The sequence below is a fragment of the Apteryx rowi genome, unplaced genomic scaffold (genome assembly GCF_003343035.1).
Source record: "Apteryx rowi isolate R43461 unplaced genomic scaffold, aptRow1 scaffold_831, whole genome shotgun sequence".
In the NCBI taxonomy this organism is placed as follows: domain Eukaryota; kingdom Metazoa; phylum Chordata; class Aves; order Apterygiformes; family Apterygidae; genus Apteryx; species Apteryx rowi.
Window position 1 is genome coordinate 18,171 of NW_020451129.1, and position 19,505 is coordinate 37,675.

Below are 19,505 nucleotides of genomic sequence, written 5' to 3' on the forward strand. Positions count from 1 at the left end.
CCTGGTAGCAAGAAAAGCAGAACCTGTTGACTGAGGGAAGGGACTATCACCCTCTACTCAGCACTGATATGTGGGCGTGCTAAACCACATCTAGAATACTGTGACTCAGTCTGAGCCGCCCAACACAAGAACACTGATAAACTGAAGCAGGTTCACTGGAGGGTAACCAGGATGATCAGGGAGCTGGAGCACTGGCCCTGTGAAGACAGGCTGAGGGAGCTGGGCTTGTTCAGTCTAGAGAAGAGGCAGCTTTGGGGGGACCTAACAGTAGCCCACCAGTGCCTACGGGGAGGGTATCATGGGAACAGAGCCAGGCTCTTTAGAGTGGTGCATGGCAGGAGGTCAAGAGACACTGAGCATAAGTTGAAATGACAGAGGTTCAAATGAGATATAACTGGAGAAACTTTTTCACCATGAATACAGTCAAGCAGTGGAACAGATTGTCCAGAGAGGTTGTGCAGTTTCTGTCCTTGGAGGTTTTCAAGATCTGACTGCATAAATCACTGAGCAACCTGGTCTCACCCCACAGCTGCCCCTGCTTTGAGCAGGGAGACTAGAGTCCTCTTGACTAGAGACCTCTTGATGTCTCTTCCAATCTAAATCTCCTATGATCACATGAACTTCGGTTGAATGCTGTGCCACGGTAAACTCTGAAGTGTTATTCTGTATCAGCTGGTAATGCACTGATAACTGAAAAAGAAAAATAAAGATTATTATGCAACTAAAAGATAAGGTAGAATTTCATTTCCATTATTACCAACACATATAAGTAATAACTGTAGCTCCAAAAAAATCTTTAAATCACACACAGATTATGAAAAGATTCAAAAATAAATTAAAAACTATATATACTGAGACTGTTCACTACAAAATTCCACCCATTACTGTCATTAGTAGGCATGTAAAATTATCTAGTGACTAGAACAGTCAAAGGAACAGCAGTAGAATAAATATTTATTTTCCGTGTCCCATAATTTTCCTACTCTCACGAAAAAAGACACCCTTACAACAAATTTACAGTAAAGTCCTTTTTAAAACAGATGGTGACAGGTAGAAAACATAGTCACCTGGGGAGCTATAAGGATGGCACAGTAACAAATTACAAAATCATAAACAGCTAATAGACTACTAATTAGTAGGCACTGCTAATTGACTATATGTATATATATACAGATATATAAATATTTACGCCTGAATGCCTTTTAGAACATTAGTATTTTATGAAATTCTAAACTACATATATTTACAAAAAGAAAATTAGGAATACAAAAGAAATATCCCTGAACTGTTAATTCTAAGAGTAAAGCTATAGGGATAACTCATGTCAAACATCCTAGGGAGTGATGAGAGTTCAGTCCTAGTTCTTTTTCTAGCATTTCCCGCTCATCTGTTCTATGACATGCTGCACTCAGCACATGGGACTTCTAGATTATTGAGACATCTACTATTTTCCATTCAGCAAAGACCATAGGTACTTCCTCTGAATTTGGGATTCCTCTCTGGAGGCCAGACGTGTAAAAGTTGATATTGAAGTACCTACTTAGTAAGAATTGTAAGACTTGTAGTAAACCCAAGCCACGTGAAGTTTTCCTCCAACTGGGATGCAAAACCTTGCTTGAGAATATATGCCCATATTAGCTAACTCCAGGCACTGGCTTGATCATCCTAGTTTTATCAAAAACAAAAGACAGTGATATTTATTTAAGTTGCATCAGACCCTGGACAAAAGCAGAAGTAGCCTGAAAAGCATGGACTTAAATCTAGGATTTCCCACTTTTAAAGATAAAAGTATCACAAGGGATAGGATTTACTTCTCATATTACAACACCTAAACGCATGATAATGCAAGTAAGCTACATGACATGCTAACATCACTGGTTGATGAGTAAACAGAGGCATTTAGTGCAAGTGCCACTAGATATGCTCCAGGGTATCAGAGACATCTACGTGTGGAAGGCACATGTGACACAGGACTCATGGAAGACCTGCACTCCTCTGGAGTAGCAGTTGGAGCCCCAGTAGAATACATTAGGGCACTTTATAGGCATTTCATAGCTTAGACATCCCAACTACACAGAGATATCTACACGCAGATGTCTCCATTTGTGTGTCTTCATCTTGAGGTGAATCCCCCCTTGGTGAAAAATCTCTCGGAAGAACATAAGACAACAATCTGCCTATAATGGTTTCCAAGGTTATTGCTACCACCAAAGCTGAGATATGGTTGCCAACATGGTTGAACTGTATCGTGTAATTTTGCACTGAAACAGACTGGGAGATCTCAGGTGATCAGTTCATAGTGTCTTTGCTGAGAGGCTGGTAAGTTTCTAAACTCTTAAATGGTGTTAGAAGCAGAACTCTAACCCTGCCCTAACACTTTCAAAGCTGCCTAAGGAACAGTTCCACATTCTTGTCAGAGCAAATGTGCTCTTCCAGTGGCCTAGAGAGTTTGCTGATGAGACAACCCTACAATCTGCAAAGAAGAAAATATGTATCCCTTTCTGCCCGAGTTGCTTTATTGATATAAAAATATTCATTGACCAACAGATAAGCAAATATACACTGGTGTGCAATCTATTGTTCAAACTGTACTCCTTCACAACAGGAGTCTTGAAACAATACATATTTTCCTATTATTCAGACCACAGTATCCTCTCATGTTTTCTTTTCTTTCCATAGTTTTGAAGCTTTTTTTAAATGAAAATGGTTGAATATTGCTTGAACTACTATAACAATTAGATACCAGTTGCCTTTTGTTCATTCCATTCCTCACTTTTTATAATCGTACTTTCAGCACTGTTTCAGGTATGGTGCATGGAGGTGGAAGAACTGACAGTCCACCTTAAACAAATGTAGATAAATAATAACAAAAAGGCACAGGAGTTCCCAAGTGGCTGCCAAACTTAAGTTCTTGTTTATTTAGCTTTATTTTCTTTAATTTGGATGAATTTATCAGAATTTCCAATGTGAATATTCAGGAATACTTATCCACCTGTTTTGCAAATCAAACAGATTTCTGTTGAGGTTTGCTAAAAGAAAGCATTAAACAAGTGTTACACTAAGACATAAACAAATACTAGGTTTAAGAAACAGAACATAATACTGGACACTGTCTCAACAAGTATGAGAATCTCTTTTGGGAGCCAATTCAACAGCAAAGTAACTTGTTTTACAAATACTAATGTATTTTACCTGTATAGAATACTTGGGTTAATTATCTGTAATAAATGAATTCAAATTAACAAGACCAATTATTTACAGTATCAGTAAAGCTTTGCTTCAGAGAATTTTACTCATATAAAAATGGATCTGAAAGAAAGTGCAAGTGGAAGGATAAGGAAAAATGTTAAAAATGTTTTATATTTATGGTGAATAAGGAAGTTAAAATGTTTAACTATTAGAAAAATTGCTGTTCATTATAATAATTACCCTCCAAATTTATCAAAGACTCTGTATCAGTTAAGCTATTGTTGAACTCTTTTTTTAAAAGGCCTTTTATGTTTATGATGATTTCTATTAAAATATGTAACTTTATTCCTATGATATAATTTCATTCTACAGAAATAAAAATGTAAAAATCAGCTATAATACATAAAATACAAATGGGATTTTATCAATATTCATTTGTCTTAGAAAGAAAGGTTTAAAGCAATTGTAAAAGGGGCTCAATTTATTCAAGTGAATCATTAGTCATCTCAGAGTAAATTAGGCCTACTGCATATGCATATAGAAGTATAGCCAAGCAGTACACAATGAAAGTAATAAAGTTGTAAAATTAAGTATCAGACTTTATTTAGCTCAGATAACTATTAAACCAGAAACTAAGACTGTTCTAAAAGAATTGGTAGCAATAAGTTACCAAGTTTAAAAATATATTTATTTTATTTCTGATTCCATTATCAGAGAGCAATCTTTGCTACATCACTTTTAATGTATGACCCCATTTTTTCCAAGTGTTAAGGCTATTTGATATTATCAATACCACCAACCATCCAGTGTCTCTAAAGCACAGAGATGCTACACAACTCTTAAAAAAGACGTGCATTTATTTAGCTGCCTAGGTTGGAAGCCTCATTATGTCTAGACTTAGAAGTTGATAGCGCTTATTTTAAACATCACCTGAAATAGTTTTCCTTGCTGCCCTTTTTGCCTGTGTAGGCAAACACCACTATATTGTTTTTCATTATGAGGAAAGAGCATTTATTCAAAATGACACCTGAACTATTACATTTTTTTTCTATATTTAAAATCAGAAATAAACTGCATTATCTCAGGAACTGCTCTATGGCATAGTAGTTTAAAGTAAATGTTTTACAATAATGACAATTTTCCTGTCTGGTTTAAACATTTTCCAATACGTTCCCATAACAAATGCACTGTTAAAAAGTAGACTTTTTTTTAATCAATTTGTATTTGAGCTGAGTTCAAAAGAACACTCACTCTCCATAAATATAAAGAAAACAAAGGGAATTCATCTGAAAGGTGAAGAATAATTTGATCAAGGTTCTTCAGAAATTTGTTTTTTTCTTCCCCATCATACTCTGAGCTTGAAATGTTACTTTCTTCTGTCTCATTTTGAAGAAGTTTTTCCAGAATCATGAACAGAGAAAATATATTCTCATACTGGGTAATGTCATACATGGCCTGGATCTGGGAATAAAGAAAAAGCAATGCATAAGCATAATGTGAAAGTGCTTCTGTAGTCCACCATCTCAGATGACAGTTTAGGGAACARTGTTAAAATTCATAGTAATATTTATATAATCAGAATGACTATATACTCAGATACAGTTTCTGCTAAAAGACTTTCCCTCCTTGTGACAAAAGCCAAACTGCTAACTCTCCATCATTATTAGTATCAAATGAAGAGTCAACATAACCTCCTGTTCCAGAGTCAACTAAGGTTTTGCCTACTTAATCATCCACAGGCTGTGGCATACAATAATTATCTATGATCAACAAAAAAAGTTTTGTTTGTTTTAAGTGTATAATTGAAATTGGTGGATTTTCATTTTCTGAGATTTTGTGGCTAGAAAAGGAAACCTCTGAAAGGACAGAAATAGCTAATAAAAAACAGTCTCCCTGGATTTCAGTCACACCAAAACTTATTCTTTTCCATGAGTGTCTTCTAAAAGCCTTGCTTCTTTAGCTTACTGCTAAAACTACACCAAGAAAACAAAATTCAGTTTTGTTTCTCTGGCTCTTTCAGACAAGTCTTTTTGACAGTTCTTAACTTTACACCATAACTTGCATGATGTAAGGATTCTTTGCTTCTGTCATTTGTTAGAAGACACTATCATGTCATCATTGCATGGCTATCATACAAAAATGCATTTTCTTTTTTTCACTAACAGTAGATTAATGGCCTATTCATTCATATTAGTACCTTCTTAAAAATAGTGAAAAAAGAAACATAGAACCAACAATGATAAACTATGACCCTGCCCAGAAAAATTACCACATAGAAACAAAACTGAAGTTCTATGCTTTGAGTTCCTGTAATTTGAATATTAGAAGTATAACTTTACAAGAAAAAACCTGTGTTGGCTTTAAGGGTTGGCCCTGCAAATTTGCTCAGATCTTCCTTTCACATGAGTAATCAACAGAAAATGTTTTAGAAAGGCAAATTATATCACTTCACTTATCCCTGTAACCTCAGGCTTTTCCAAGCAGTTAAGCAACTGTTACTTTCAGCGTGTCTTGAAAACTGCAACTGATGGCAAATTAATAAACTATTGAATTGATTATGGATAATAGGAACCACCAGCTAACTAATCCTGTTTCCTCTGCAAATTCTACCACACCAAAGAAAAATTATTTTCGCTGTACAGAAGTGACTTTGAATAGAAAGGGTAAGTCTGATGGCAAGGAGGAAGCATTTTCTGAGACAATTCTTTTCAGGGGAAAAATGCACTTTGAAATACTGTTTTATAATACCAGTAAAAATCAGCCTAGAACATTTTATGCCTCAAGGTTCATTAACCTTTCCGACCTATTTATTAATCTGAACAAAATGTGTCTCCGTGTCTTTTGTTAGAGGTTTTTTGTAGCACTAATTGATGCAATAACTACCACCATAAATTTATGCCATAGAATTAGTAGAGAAATGCCTGAACTGTTATCTAATGTTGCATATAAAGTTATAACAAGCCTATTCATGTTGCTCACCAATGTGTATAAGTGAGTAGCTGCACATAAATATGTACATGCACATACAGCTGGTCCATCCAGAAAATTCAGAAGGTACAATTGTAAAGCAAACCTTTTCTTAAACTCTAGGCTATCATGCCAAAATATATTAACTTTAAATATAGCATAAATATGAAGCAAAGAGCTAATGTAAAACTATTTTTCAGAAAAAAATTTAAGCTGATCATCTTCACAGATAAGATGGGTGCCCAATATGGACTCTGGATACTAACCTTTGATTTGCTGATCAAAAAATATTGATCTTTTTTCCAGTAAGTCCAGAATAGTAATTATCAGATCTTCTTCAGAACTTTCTCTAAAACATGCTTGATCCCTTCCAGTTTGATACTTATTCCTCCATTTGCCCAACTAAAATTGATCAGAGATGTCTCACAAACCTTTAGTGCTTATAAAACATTTCAGGTTTCTTTAAAAATTAAGTTTTAAATAAATTTAAGAATTAAGTTTTAAATAAAAACAAGTCAGCTGACTGTATCTCAGTGAGTTTTCCAAGGCCAAAAAGAGCCAAAGTTGAACTCAATTATTTAGCAAAAAAACACTGAACACTGAATGATAGCTACTGACTATAATTAAAAATGGGCATATGAAATGAACTGGGGCTTAACTAATTGAACACACAGAAATACCACCATTTTTATTGATTTTTGGTGGGTTTGGGATATGCTGTTCACATACGCTGAGTTTTATTTTGCTTTTGGCAAACTTACAAAGCATTTGCTGAGTAGCCTTTGACACTGCTTTGGGCAATGTTTATTTAGCCTCTGGCTTTTGAGTAGCTGGACCTTCATAGATTCTTCTTCAGGAAAACTTGTATCTGGCCTTTGGCTTCTGCCTCATGGGTAGGCTAGATACTGTCTTGCATCATCTTTTATCCTTTAGCACCATTTTTATGAGATCAGTCCATGCTGATTGTACCTCACTGGACATTTGAAAATGCATTTCTTAACAGTAAGATGCATTTTGTAATAGCTTCAGTTTTGAATTTAAATTTTAAAATTATTTTCTTTTACTTGTTCTGATTTCTCAATCTGATTAAGTTTTTCAAAGTTAAATCTCATATTTAAAAATGATTAACTGTACAGGACTGAGCTACAGTTAAGATGGAAACATGACTTAAAAAGGTGTAGGGGATCTCCTGGGTAGCTTTGATGATCTGCTGATCATAATTCACGTATTTACATCACCAAGTTCAGAATGTAGGGAATGTCAAAACTTTTGGCTGCAATGAATTCTTCTGTCTTCCCCATATTACAGGGTGACCACCTAGAACAGCACACGTTTACTACATCTGATAGCAAGGAAAAAATTCTCTGATCTGTCTTCTCTACAATACTATCTTAAGAAACAGTCCTAGCATGTTAAAGGACACTGTTTAAAAATTCAAGCAGCACTGACAGTCAGGATGCTTAAAGGCAATCTGCATTCTAGACCCTTGGGCCTTTATTAAGCTTCCTCTGTTTGCAAAGTAACAACCAAACTCTTATCAGATGCCCCCTGTGCAAGTTTCCAAGTCACTCTTGTTTTATTGGACAGACTTGGAGTTTAGGTTTTCAGCAAAATTTTGGGCAAAAAAATAAGAAAGTGGAAGCACAGAAATAATTCAAGTAACCTTCACAGAATGGTAGATGTAATTTCTGAAGGTTAGGTTATTCAACCAGAGACACAAAAAATCCTAAACAATTGTACAAGTTTTACACACATAATATTTTTGTTTTCATGGCTTGCTGGTTCATACCAATTTATATAATTTATTCAAATGCACTCAATAACAGCAGTATAAAACAAAAACAGGAGAATAAATACTAGCTTTAAAGAAATTCTCTACAATTCTTAAGCCATTTACTGGTCAAAACACACATTTCTAGTGATACATTCTATCTGCTTAGGCTGGAAAGGAGTTAAGTGCCCAATGCCTTTAAATGTTACAAGTTTTAGACACCTACTTTTGCTACTCTAAAAATTTGTCTATTATATTTGTTTAACACTTTCCTCATTCTTTACTTTTATCAGTAGTTACTATCTCCTTTCTGATCACAAGCATTTCTCCCTCCTTACTATAATCTATTTAATATTGTTGTACTCAAATTGATTTTTCTAGGGAATTACTTATTAAAATGAATAATTTCAAATGTGCTAAGTCATGCTCTTCTGTTACACCTATTTCTAGGAAAACTCAGACTATTAGTAAAAACAATCTATGCCACTGTTCTAGGAGCAATTTGATTTTTTAGGGATCCAGCCAGGCTCTGAAACAGAAAGTTCCACCTTCCCACTATATTGCTGGCCACCTACTCCCATTCCCTACTTTGTGCCAGAGCTTGTTCATGGGGTTGCATACTGAATCTGGGAAAATAGAAGGTCTGGTTGAAACTTAACATTTATTTTAAGTCAGGTTAGCTTTCAGCTGGATCAATCCCTAAATAAAGTTCACTTCGTGCCAATGTGGCTGTTAATGCTCCCATGGAGGGGAGGACTGGATGCAGAAGCTAGAGACAGCACTGTCTTCTCCCTGGTTAAGGAGATTTTTACATTCAGGAATTCAGCAGTTGAAACTACTACTTTAAGAATGACAGAAAAAGGGCCTTGCAGAGGATTTTATTCTGTGCCAACACGTTGAAGCTGTTACTGGTAGCGCTGCAGGCAAATGACTAGGCAGCTGACTGGGCCCTGCCCTGCCCAGAAGCAAACTGAACACAACATGAGAAACTGCTGGACGTGATAGGTAACAGTGTAAGAAGCTCACAAAAGTTACAGACAGCAACAGGAGAGAYGGCTGGATTTTACAGTTGGTTAAAGAGAAGCTATGTAAGAAACAGCCAAACTTCACAGATAGCTGAAGAGGAGTATTGCAAACTTTTTGGGGAGTACAATCTTGCAAGGCCAACAGCAGAACCTAAGTAAACACATAATATAATACAATACAAAATAACACAATATATAAGGGTGAGCTCTAGATAACGTTGTCAGAAACAGCTCTGGGTACAGTGTAGAAAACTGGGAGCAATGGGGAAAAAGTAATTAGGGTCAGGCTGTTTACATGGGAGGAGATGGAGATAGAAAAAAAGAGTACAAGGGGTGCGAAAAGGAAGACTAATAGCAGAACCACATCATCAGTGCTGTTTGGAGGTACCTGCTGGACTGCCCCACACTTGATCACTGCAGCCTAGATCAGGACAATAAACCAATACCACACCAATCCAACACACTTCCACAGGAGGTCAGCAGGACAGAGCGGTCAGAGGAGGAGGGGTGCTTTTCCTGGCCACAGGAGAGCAACTGCACAGACAGACCCAGCATGCTGGTACCACCACTGGCACCTAACGATCACTTCCTAACAGTTACTAATTTCTCAATCTATTTTAACATAATGATTTTAGACACATTTCTGTCCCATAAAGAATGAGAGTATTCTCATAAAGCTATGATTTAAATGGGAGTTAATAGTTAATCAAAGTGGGTATTCCACTTCTGGTGATATCTTCACTTCAATATTTAGCATTTTCTATTCTAAGAAATTACTATCAGAATCAAAGTACGTTACTTTAAAACATTCTCCACTGCTGTAGGTATATTATGTTTCATTACTCACTCACTGCATTTCAATGTGTTCTGTAATTTGCTGTCTTGATTTTCTGCAACTAAAAGGGCTTGCCTAAACCAAGAGGAATGTGTATCTGGGATTGAAATAACGAGGCACTGACAACCTAATGCAGCCATCAGTGTTCACAGAAATGAAAAACAATTTCTGTAGTCACTTTCCCTACATATGGGAGTTCTTCTGAAACTCAGTTTTCAGTAATTTAACAATAGAACTGTCCTAACAACTATACCATTATAAAAACAAGTCACTAAATGAAAAGGTATTTTACAGCATCATATTTTTAGGAAAAAAGTTTCTAAATCACCACAATGAAAAATGAGAAAGAAATGACGGGTTGGAACTCTACCACTCAGCATTTGGTAAATTATGTATGCTTTTAAGGTAATGCTGACAAACTTAAGTTTTCAAGGAATAAATTCACTGAAAATATTCTTTTCTTCTCATACATCACCATGTGTACAGTCTATTTTTTACACTACTTATCCAACCCAAGTCGGAGGTTAATGGAAATGTGTTTCAAGAATGACTAAACTGTTTCCTTGGGTGGTGATATATTCTCTCTCTCAATTTTATGAACAAAGAAGATTAATTCTCACAGGGAATTCTGATCTTGACACTTTGTTTTTCCTTTGAGAAATCCCTATTCAGTCTATTCATTGCTGTGTTCACGTTATAAAGACAAGACAAATATATTTTTCAGAGTGCTGCACATATGTTTGGATAATTGGCATTTTACATCAAAGTGACGTGGAAAGTCTTTTAACTGGATGTTCCACAAGCATGTAAATAACCACTATTTGGGTGATTAAAATTTACAAAACCAACAATCTATCAGAAAGCACACACTAGAAGAAAAGAGGTTATCTCTAATTGCTGTTTAAAGTTTAGAAAACATGCTGATAAACATCTCTAAAATATTTAAGGCAGGCATGCATAAAAGACTTTACTGGAAATCTTTTTGTTCTGACTTTAACACCATTGTCTTCAGTTAAAAGGTAACTATCTTACAAATTGCCGTGCCTCAGGATTCAGTCTTTTGCTAATTAGCATTTCTCTCTAATGTCTTTTTGTATTGTTCTTTTTAAATTTATATTTCCCTAACATCCTTCCCAGTAATCATAATCTTCATTAACCACAAGAATATTCACCTGCCATGAAAGTTCAAACTGATGTACATCCTCTTTCAGTACTTAAAACAAAATTTACACCACCTACAATTCCTTATTTACATTTTTACATATATAAAATCCACTTTCAGAGCATTTTGATCTTTGATTCAATGGGATCTGAAAGTCCAGTTTTGTCATCTTTATTCATTCTATTGTTTTCTCCTCAACTCCAAAAGGTTCAACAGTTTTACTTACAGATCAAGATAAAACTTGTCTGCAGAAAGGGTCAAGGAATTATTAACATTTGAAAAAGTTAAATTCCAGAGGGGGGAAATGTCAGCTAAACTCTCAGAATAAACGCATCTGTAGCTACAGTGTGTGCTATGATTACAATTTTAAGCAATACGTTGTCAACATTTTACAAGTCCCAGCCAGCCTCACTCTAGAGAGGTTTCAGAAACAACAGTAAGACTCCTCCAAAAATGATGTCTGTCCAGAAACTGTAATTTGGCATACCCTAGAAAAAATTTTTGATAGCAACGGGAGCAAGCACTTTACATTCTATCACCCAAGGGAAAGATGCTTATCCCAGAGACATCTATGTATTGTGTCTCTTCCACGTATCATTTAGCAAGGTCATCTGTTACTAGTAACTAATATGATATATTGAATTGCAAGAAATTCCCATGCCTCCTTAAGCAATATTATTCTTATCCAGTAATATGATTTCCATTACATATTGTAAGAAATTAAATATACTAGCAGTAAAGCACTCAGGCATCCATTTCAGAACAGGAATCATAACTGCAGTTGCCTTGTAAGCAACATAACCAAGACATAGCCTTAAAATACAAATTCTAATCCCCATTATTCTGTTAAAGAAAGCTAAAATATGAGCCATGAAGAAATCTTATTTAGAGAGAACAACAACAACAACAACAACAACAACAACAAAGAATGTATGAACCTTGTTCTTGGGGTAATAAGAATTTATAAACCAATTTCCCTCCAATCTGCAAGGCATAAACCTGAACTGTCATATATGTTATTTCTGTAATATATTCTAGGAAAAAATCAGTGCAATCCTTCACAAGCTGAAGCATGAAATACTTTTTTTTTCCAGAAAGGAATATGAAATAGAGTTTGTGAAAGTATCTATCACAATATGGGTCCTTCCAACCCAAATGGACTATTTAAGCATAATTATCATCAAAACAAAAACACAGTGGACCAGACAGTCCCATCCAAAGATGCTAAAAGGGAAAAAAGGAGAAAGAAAACTACAAAAATCATTTAATGAAATTACTCAGGGATGAGGAGGTGTTTGCCTTATTATTATTATTATTAAACATTATATAAATACAGTAGGGTAAAAAGACAGTTTTTTAGAGCACAGCAGTTTAGAACTTGTGTGTGTCACTGCAGCACTAGTGCTGGAAAGTAATAATACACAACTAAAAGACTAGCTCTCTAATATTCGGCATGCAAGGGTACCTCTAAAAATGGCTACATTTGGAAATAGCCTTTTGAAACCAACAGTTTTCTCCAATTTTGCATGAAAATTGCAGCAAACTGACAGAATCTGAAAAAAAATTACAAATTTGAAAGGGATTAAACTACAAATTGATTGTCAGAAGCCAAATAGTTTTTCTTTCAATTTTTGACCTAGAAAAAAATGTAAAAATTATCCAGACAGGATTGTGTAGAAAAAATTGAACATTATTATTACCAATGAAACACATTAGGTCATGCCATGCCAAGCCCAAGAGCTTTCTATAACTAAATTCAGAATAGTTAGACTCCCATTCAGCCTAGTTTGGGGAAAGTTCTCTGCTATGCAAGTCAGTTTGCACATGGCCAAATGTGCAAACTGGTTTATTCTGAAAAATTTAGGTGTGTCAGTTGGCAATAGCACAACTAGCCTTAACTAAAGGAAATGATTCCAAAGAGTGCAAAGTCAAGTCAAAATTTGGATGCATCATTTTCAGCAACCACACTGTCATTTACAGCATGACTCATTCCTTGTGCTAGCAGGATGCCACTGAGAATGATGTATCTGGGAATGGCAGGATTTGAAACGACCTAGAAGAAAGTTAAAGAAATGTTAGACAGACTTACCTACAGCAGGAGTAATATGTGAGTTTTCCATCTTTGGCACCATTTTTGTAGGGAGTGTCCTCAGTGAGAATCTGCAGCTCAATAACATTAACTAGAACTGACAAGTAATGGAGAACTACAGACCCATCCGTCCTTGACAGGTGTTAGGGAATCCATTTGAAGGATAATATACTATTGTTGAGTTGGGTACTTAAGAGCTGAGTACCTTAGAAAAAGCGTGGCCAATTCTATCAAATAGCTGGGGTAAACCAGAGTCCTAAGAACAATAAAGTCAAAAAAGACCAGAAGAATACTGTACTTCATTCAGTTTCCCAAAAAGAGGACTACTGCATCCAAATTGCAGGTATCAGAGAAGCTTAAAGCATATAAATATGATTTTGAAATGGAAGCACCAGTTACAGAAATCATTAGAAACAATTGCCGAGTCAGAAAAAGTATGTTCAAACTCAGAAAAGACTGAACAAAGCCCAGTGAAATAGTATCTGCATTGAGAAACCTAAAAGATAGTGTTTTAGGCAGAAGACTGACATGCCTGGTGGAGCTACTAAAGAATGCTAACCTAAATGTATCTGTAGGTGTTTATGGGACCCTGATGAAAATTATTAAACTGAAGTTTCCAGAAATGGATTGTCATTCCTGTGAACACTGTATGATAGCTGCATAAAAGAAGTTTCATGGTATCAATCAACCAAAGAATAATATAAACAATTTCAGTAATAAAAGTGTGTCATTCTGTGACACAAATGGAAGTCAGGAATGTACTTATAGTTGGTGGAACTAAATTTTGCAGAAAATGAGTTCAAATCCACGTTTCAGCTAAGCTAATGATGTCCTCTAATGGCCCTGAACCAGCCATAGTATTAGGTGAACTATATCAGAAAACCTCTCCTCATGATCCTCCTTAGCAGTCAGAACCTGCCCCGCCATGCCTTTCTCTGCTGGACCCCAATTTCTATCTTTTCAGCTCTTCTCCATCTTCTCCCTCCTGTCTCTGAAAAAATCAGCAGGCCAGAAAAAGTGTTCCATAGGCATGATCACATCTCTGGGCTAAGAGCTGAACCGTACTAATCTGAAACACACAGTAGGTTACATTTCAATGATCACCACAAACTCTTTTGCTCTTTAACATCTCTGAATCCTGAATCTGAACAAAACACACTTTTTTTTAAATTTGATCTTCCCACTAGAACACTGTCTTGGGGTGGCGGTAGGGGATAAAAAAATCAAAACGTGGAAAATAATCAAATCTGCAGATTGAAGAAAAAGACATAAAGCTCCTTACATTCACTTCATAACTACAGAAGGAACTGCAATAGCAGAATAATTAGTAATTTTTAAGAACTTTAAAAAGTACATGCTGCTTTTGTGAAAAGCAGAGTTTAAAAATGCAATTAGAATTAACCTAAATAATTTCAGAACTTAAGACAGTTTCAAGAAGGTTACAGAAAAATAGTCCCTAATCCTCACTGCCATTAAGACAGCACATGACCTTTTGTGTAAAATAAAAATTAGCATAATACTAGAAGAATTAAGGCAACCAATACTCAGAAGAGACTCTCAAAAATGATTCTGTTCTTTCTGCAGGTACCACAGTACTAGTCACTTATTAAATCAACTAAAAGGAATGTTAATGTCAGGTTTACTGTACAATCAGAATGTAGTGTTAGGTACAGCACCTGTCATTATGATGAATTTGTCTTGAAAAATTAGAAAAACTCCAACATTTCAGAGGATGACTAACCTTCCAGAATGATAGCTGAGCTTCAGTTTGAGACAGATGTTTTATTTTTTGTTCAGGACCACTTTAATTAAAAAACATCTTTGCATCTTTCTAACCATGGACCAGATATGATAATGTTGAAATACCTGCTACTTCATTTTACACACACAGCTATTTGCAATCAACTAATTCCATTTAATAATTATCAGTAGGTAACACATACAAGACTGTAGCAATGCTTCTTTAAGTCCTTTAGTAACACAATGGCATTCCTCTTTTCTTAGATATTGTATTTCACTAGTTAAACAGATATAATGCTGTACATTTAATGCAATTTAACATAATTGCTTGATTTATTAAGCAGGATTAAAACCACTGCAAATAATACAAAATATTAAAAGATCATATTAACAATTCATATTAAAGACACAGGGCACCTACGTCTTCAAAATGATTTCAGATGACAGCAGGAAACACATTAACAGAAATATGACAGGAAATCATTAACATCAGGAAAAAAAAACTATCAAAATTCAGGTGTACAGATCATCTTTGTTATACTGCAATTGACACCTAGTAAATTCCTAATCTTTAGAAGGTATAACCTACATGGAATAGTAATCATAACATCTACTATAGAGTGAGCAACATCAGCCACAGGATAAAAAAATCCTCTTTTTTAATGCTCCAACTTATTTCATTAGAAGAAAGTCACTATCCTGAATCTGAGTGATTTTTTGGGGCGGGGGGTTAGTTCTACTGGTATCAGCATTATTACAGAGAATACGTATGCTATAGCAGGGGGAAAACTTCCAGAACAATACAGCAATTTGCAGACTGCGAACAAACAAACAAGCAACTCTACTGCTACTACATTTTAATGGTTTTAAGGTAGCCATACAATACATCCATTCCACTTTCCCTGCTGACAGCAAATCAGTCAATAAGAAACTCATGCTGTGACTATTTCTGCTACGGGACTTAACTTATTTAAAGCTAATTCAGGTTCTCCTACATTCTATTGGCACACAGCCATTGCTTTAGGAAAGTTTTTAATCTTTCCAGTTTGCAAATGCTTAAAAATTTGTCATTTGATTTTGTCACAGGTCCATCTCTCTTTCTTAGTAATGTGTATTTTAGATTCTTTACTGGAGATGGAAGAGATGAGATAATCATCATGTGGAACTATGGTTCATTTAATGCTCATTTCAGTCCTTAATCCCCTGGCTGATAAGAATTGAAACACTTTGAATTCCTTAATCCTAAAGGGTTAACTAGACTTTTCCCACCTACTGTTTCTCAGTGAGATCTCAGTCTAGTGTTCAGAACAGTACAAGGTCTGTCTTGGGACATTAGCGATCTCTATGTTGCTTTACCTTCCCATGAAGATGGCTTTCTTGATAGCTCTAATCTCTTTTCAGAATAAAATATGCCTCAAGCACCATTCCAAACCACCGCCACCCCTTGCCCCCAAGTGACATAGCAATTTCCCAACAAGCAGGAAATCATCTTACCTATATATTTCCCTCCTCCCTCCCCACAACCTCAACTGGCTGATATTACCTCAGGGTTATCAAATTGAATGCTCACTTACAGATGAAGGCACTTAGTCTCTAGGTTCTAGACTGATCTTAATTCTATTCCTTCTTTAAAAAAGTAAGAACTTATGAGCTGCAGAGCCTTCTCCTTTTCTTTTGCAGGAAACTGGTCTCTCTTTTCTGCGACCACAAAAAAATTTAACCTGTTGTGAAAGACCATCATGAGCAGCATCCTTGAAAAGGGGGAAGTTTAAGGGGGGTTCAGGACAACAGTAAGGAAAACTAAATGGAACAGCTTCTGACTGCGGTAATACAATTTTGTGCACACAGACACAAAGCAAATGCACCTCCTAAAGAAGAAGGAATTATAGACAAAACTCAAAAAAAAGTAAATTAGAAGAGGAGTGTAACAGGCCTCTTGGGCATATCTGCAATGTGAGGGAGCTATCTCATGGAACTTTTCTCAAAATAGATCTTCATGTGCAAGATGCTGTTACCAGTATTCCAGTGGATCAAACTGTGGCTGTACATGTGGAACAGCCAAGAAGTGTGGCCTCTCAAATATGATCCATGGATCAGGATAACTGTGTTTGTCATTGTTAAGCCAAGGGATCTTATTATGGTTCTAGAATCCTTAATGAAAGGATCTCACCCACTCTGCCATTAGAAAGAATTAAGTTATGAAAAATTAGATCACCGTGGAGGAATGCATTTCTCTAGGTAAGCAAAACTAAAACTAAGAGATATTTCTCATAGGAAACGTAAAGCTTCTTGTTTGCGACAGATTATCGGTGCATCCACTGCTGCCTGTAACAACCTTGTGATGAATGAATAAGCCTTGGAAATAATTTTTTTCTCAAAGTCACTATGAAAAAGAAATTGGTGAGGGGGCCCAATAATGAAGAACTTCAAATTTGTCCTGGAATAGGGAGCCTGGTAATTAGACAGAAAAAGCTTATGGCATGCATAACTTCTCAATTCTGCTGTAATGCTTCTGGTCTTATCTCTAGAACTTGACCATTTTACATTCTAATTCATCACCTTCTTCCCGTGTGGTCACAGAAGTAACAATAAAATCCCCCCCCACCCACACCAAATCCAAATGTAAAGTCAGTCTATCTTGGTATCTTTTAATCTATGTATTTACTAGATAGCTTGAAACTGCAGACTTTCATAATGACACTGCCAACTCTAAGATGGTCTTATTAATAGAGATATCCTTGTTGACATTTGATGACAAAGGATGTATTCTCCAAAAGGCATCTTACCATCAAAACAACTAGACTGAATGAGTAGCTGAAAGACTCAGTGATTAATCTCAGAAAAAAAAAAAAAAATACTCCTCCCAGAAGCATACAGAGTACAGGAGTTCAGCTGTGAAATACTCCCTCTTATGACTTTCACGAAGAAGAAAGCTAACTTCCTAGAAGAACCTGTAGGAATATGAAGATCTTGCAGCATTTCCACTGAAAAACTCAGTGCTGTCCTGAATATACTAATATGTATTAGACCACACACTGTCTTGGCAAGAAGGTGATGTGAGTGGACAATCTGGAATCCCAAATCCTCATTTTTTTTACTGTATTGAGTCTCTGCAGAGTGTTTAAAGTACATAGCTTCTCCTGTGCACATACTCATTCAACAACTGAAAAGAGGAAGAGAGAGTGGTTCAGAGAGTGAGCGCAGTAGAATCACTGTGCTCCTGTGAAAGCAGAACTCAAAAGCAAGCTGGTTGTGGCACTAAGGAGCATCATGGTCTGAGGAAAAAAGAAGCTTCTCAGTACACAAATCCCCAAGCCATCTGGTCTATAACAAGGTGGGCTAAAAGAATCCAAGAAGCTTCAAGGGTAATTCTCCCAATATACCATGATCTTTCAAAAGCAAGAAGGGAAGTGATGCCAGACACGATATACGCAACTTCTGCTAGTGCTGAAGCATGGGACACAACAGACTTTCTTCTGGTTAAAGTCAATGGCTTTTGCGGCTTTTCTTTGGCTTTGAGTTAACTGACAAAGTCAGTAACAGCAGCAGCTATTGTCCATGGTTTTGTGAATTTCTTAATGAAGGAAAAGGGTAGTAGTACCTGCAAAGGCAGGTTTCTGCTTTTTTCTCTCAGCAGTTGCAAATCATTATTCTTTGGGATGATGAACACCTCATTTCATAGCTCTCTCTGAACTCTAAGTTCATACTGCCTGCCTTAAGACACAGCCTTACTGTCAAACAAAACTGAACAGTAGCAACAACAGAAGGAATATTGTATTATCAGCAGGACAAACAGTGTCCTACAATCCATCCATTCTAATAGTATGGAGAGTCAGAAGGTCAACAGAACATTCTTCCTAAATCAGTGCTGTTTGTCACCAGATAGTCATCTGTACTGGCTAGAAAAAAAAATTAAGAGATCAGGTGGGTAATACTCAAAATATTTTTATGGAAGTAATCCATATCCTTTGTACCTAGAAGCAACCACCATCTGAAGGTGGGAGATTACTGTGACAAGGAACCTTGTTTCACTCATATCTTGTTTTCCCATCCTTGCCATCTGTCCAAGTGCCCCATTTACCTTTTGAGAAACTTAAAACAGCTTTGGAAACATTCAGAAACACTGAGTGAGGGTTCTTCCAGGAGCAACTGCAACTTTTGAATTCTTCAGCACATTTAGGACTTCTTGTATAAATTGCAGCAGGTTCTGATGACATTTTGGGAGAACAAGATAAAAGTTAGAATCACTCTACCTCCTGAACCTACTTTTTTTATTCACCCTTTTGGGATCCATTAGATGTGGATTCTCAGAGAACCATGAAGTATTGGCTGAAAATTACTGTCTTAGAGAGAAATACCTGAAGTGGTATCAATAGTCCAAAGATAAAGGGTAAAGCAGAGAAGGTACAATGACTACAGAGAATTAGCTCATATGACAAGAATTTTCATGGAATATCCACGTAGAGTGATTAGCTAGAAAGTTCCAGGCACAGGTTAATGCAATGACACCACTGACAATTAGAGACCACCTGCTTCACTCTGCATTTATTACCTTACAGAATAATGTGCTAGCAGTTTCATGCAAGAGGATCTGAAGATCAGAAATGAGAATAAACTAGGTATTATCTTTGAATAAAAGTATCCTTTTCTCAGATGCAAGTTTCTTACCTGCAGTTTTCAATGCCATCTAGTTCTTCCATAATGATAAAGCATAAAAAAAGACTCAA

The 19,505-nt window shown here is 36.1% G+C and overlaps 1 protein-coding gene across 1 annotated transcript in view; it reads right to left on the bottom strand.

Annotated features, from left to right (window-relative positions):
* Positions 1-4,398: 4,398 nt before the first annotated feature.
* The window catches only part of MEI4 (meiotic double-stranded break formation protein 4), a gene marked incomplete at its 5' end in the record, with an annotated part of 65,541 nt that continues 50,434 nt past the window's right edge, over positions 4,399-19,505 (bottom strand). Inside the window, one exon of the mRNA XM_026089848.1 lies at positions 4,399-4,650. Within this exon, the coding sequence (XP_025945633.1) occupies positions 4,399-4,650 (252 nt within the window). The remainder of the gene's footprint in view (positions 4,651-19,505) is intronic.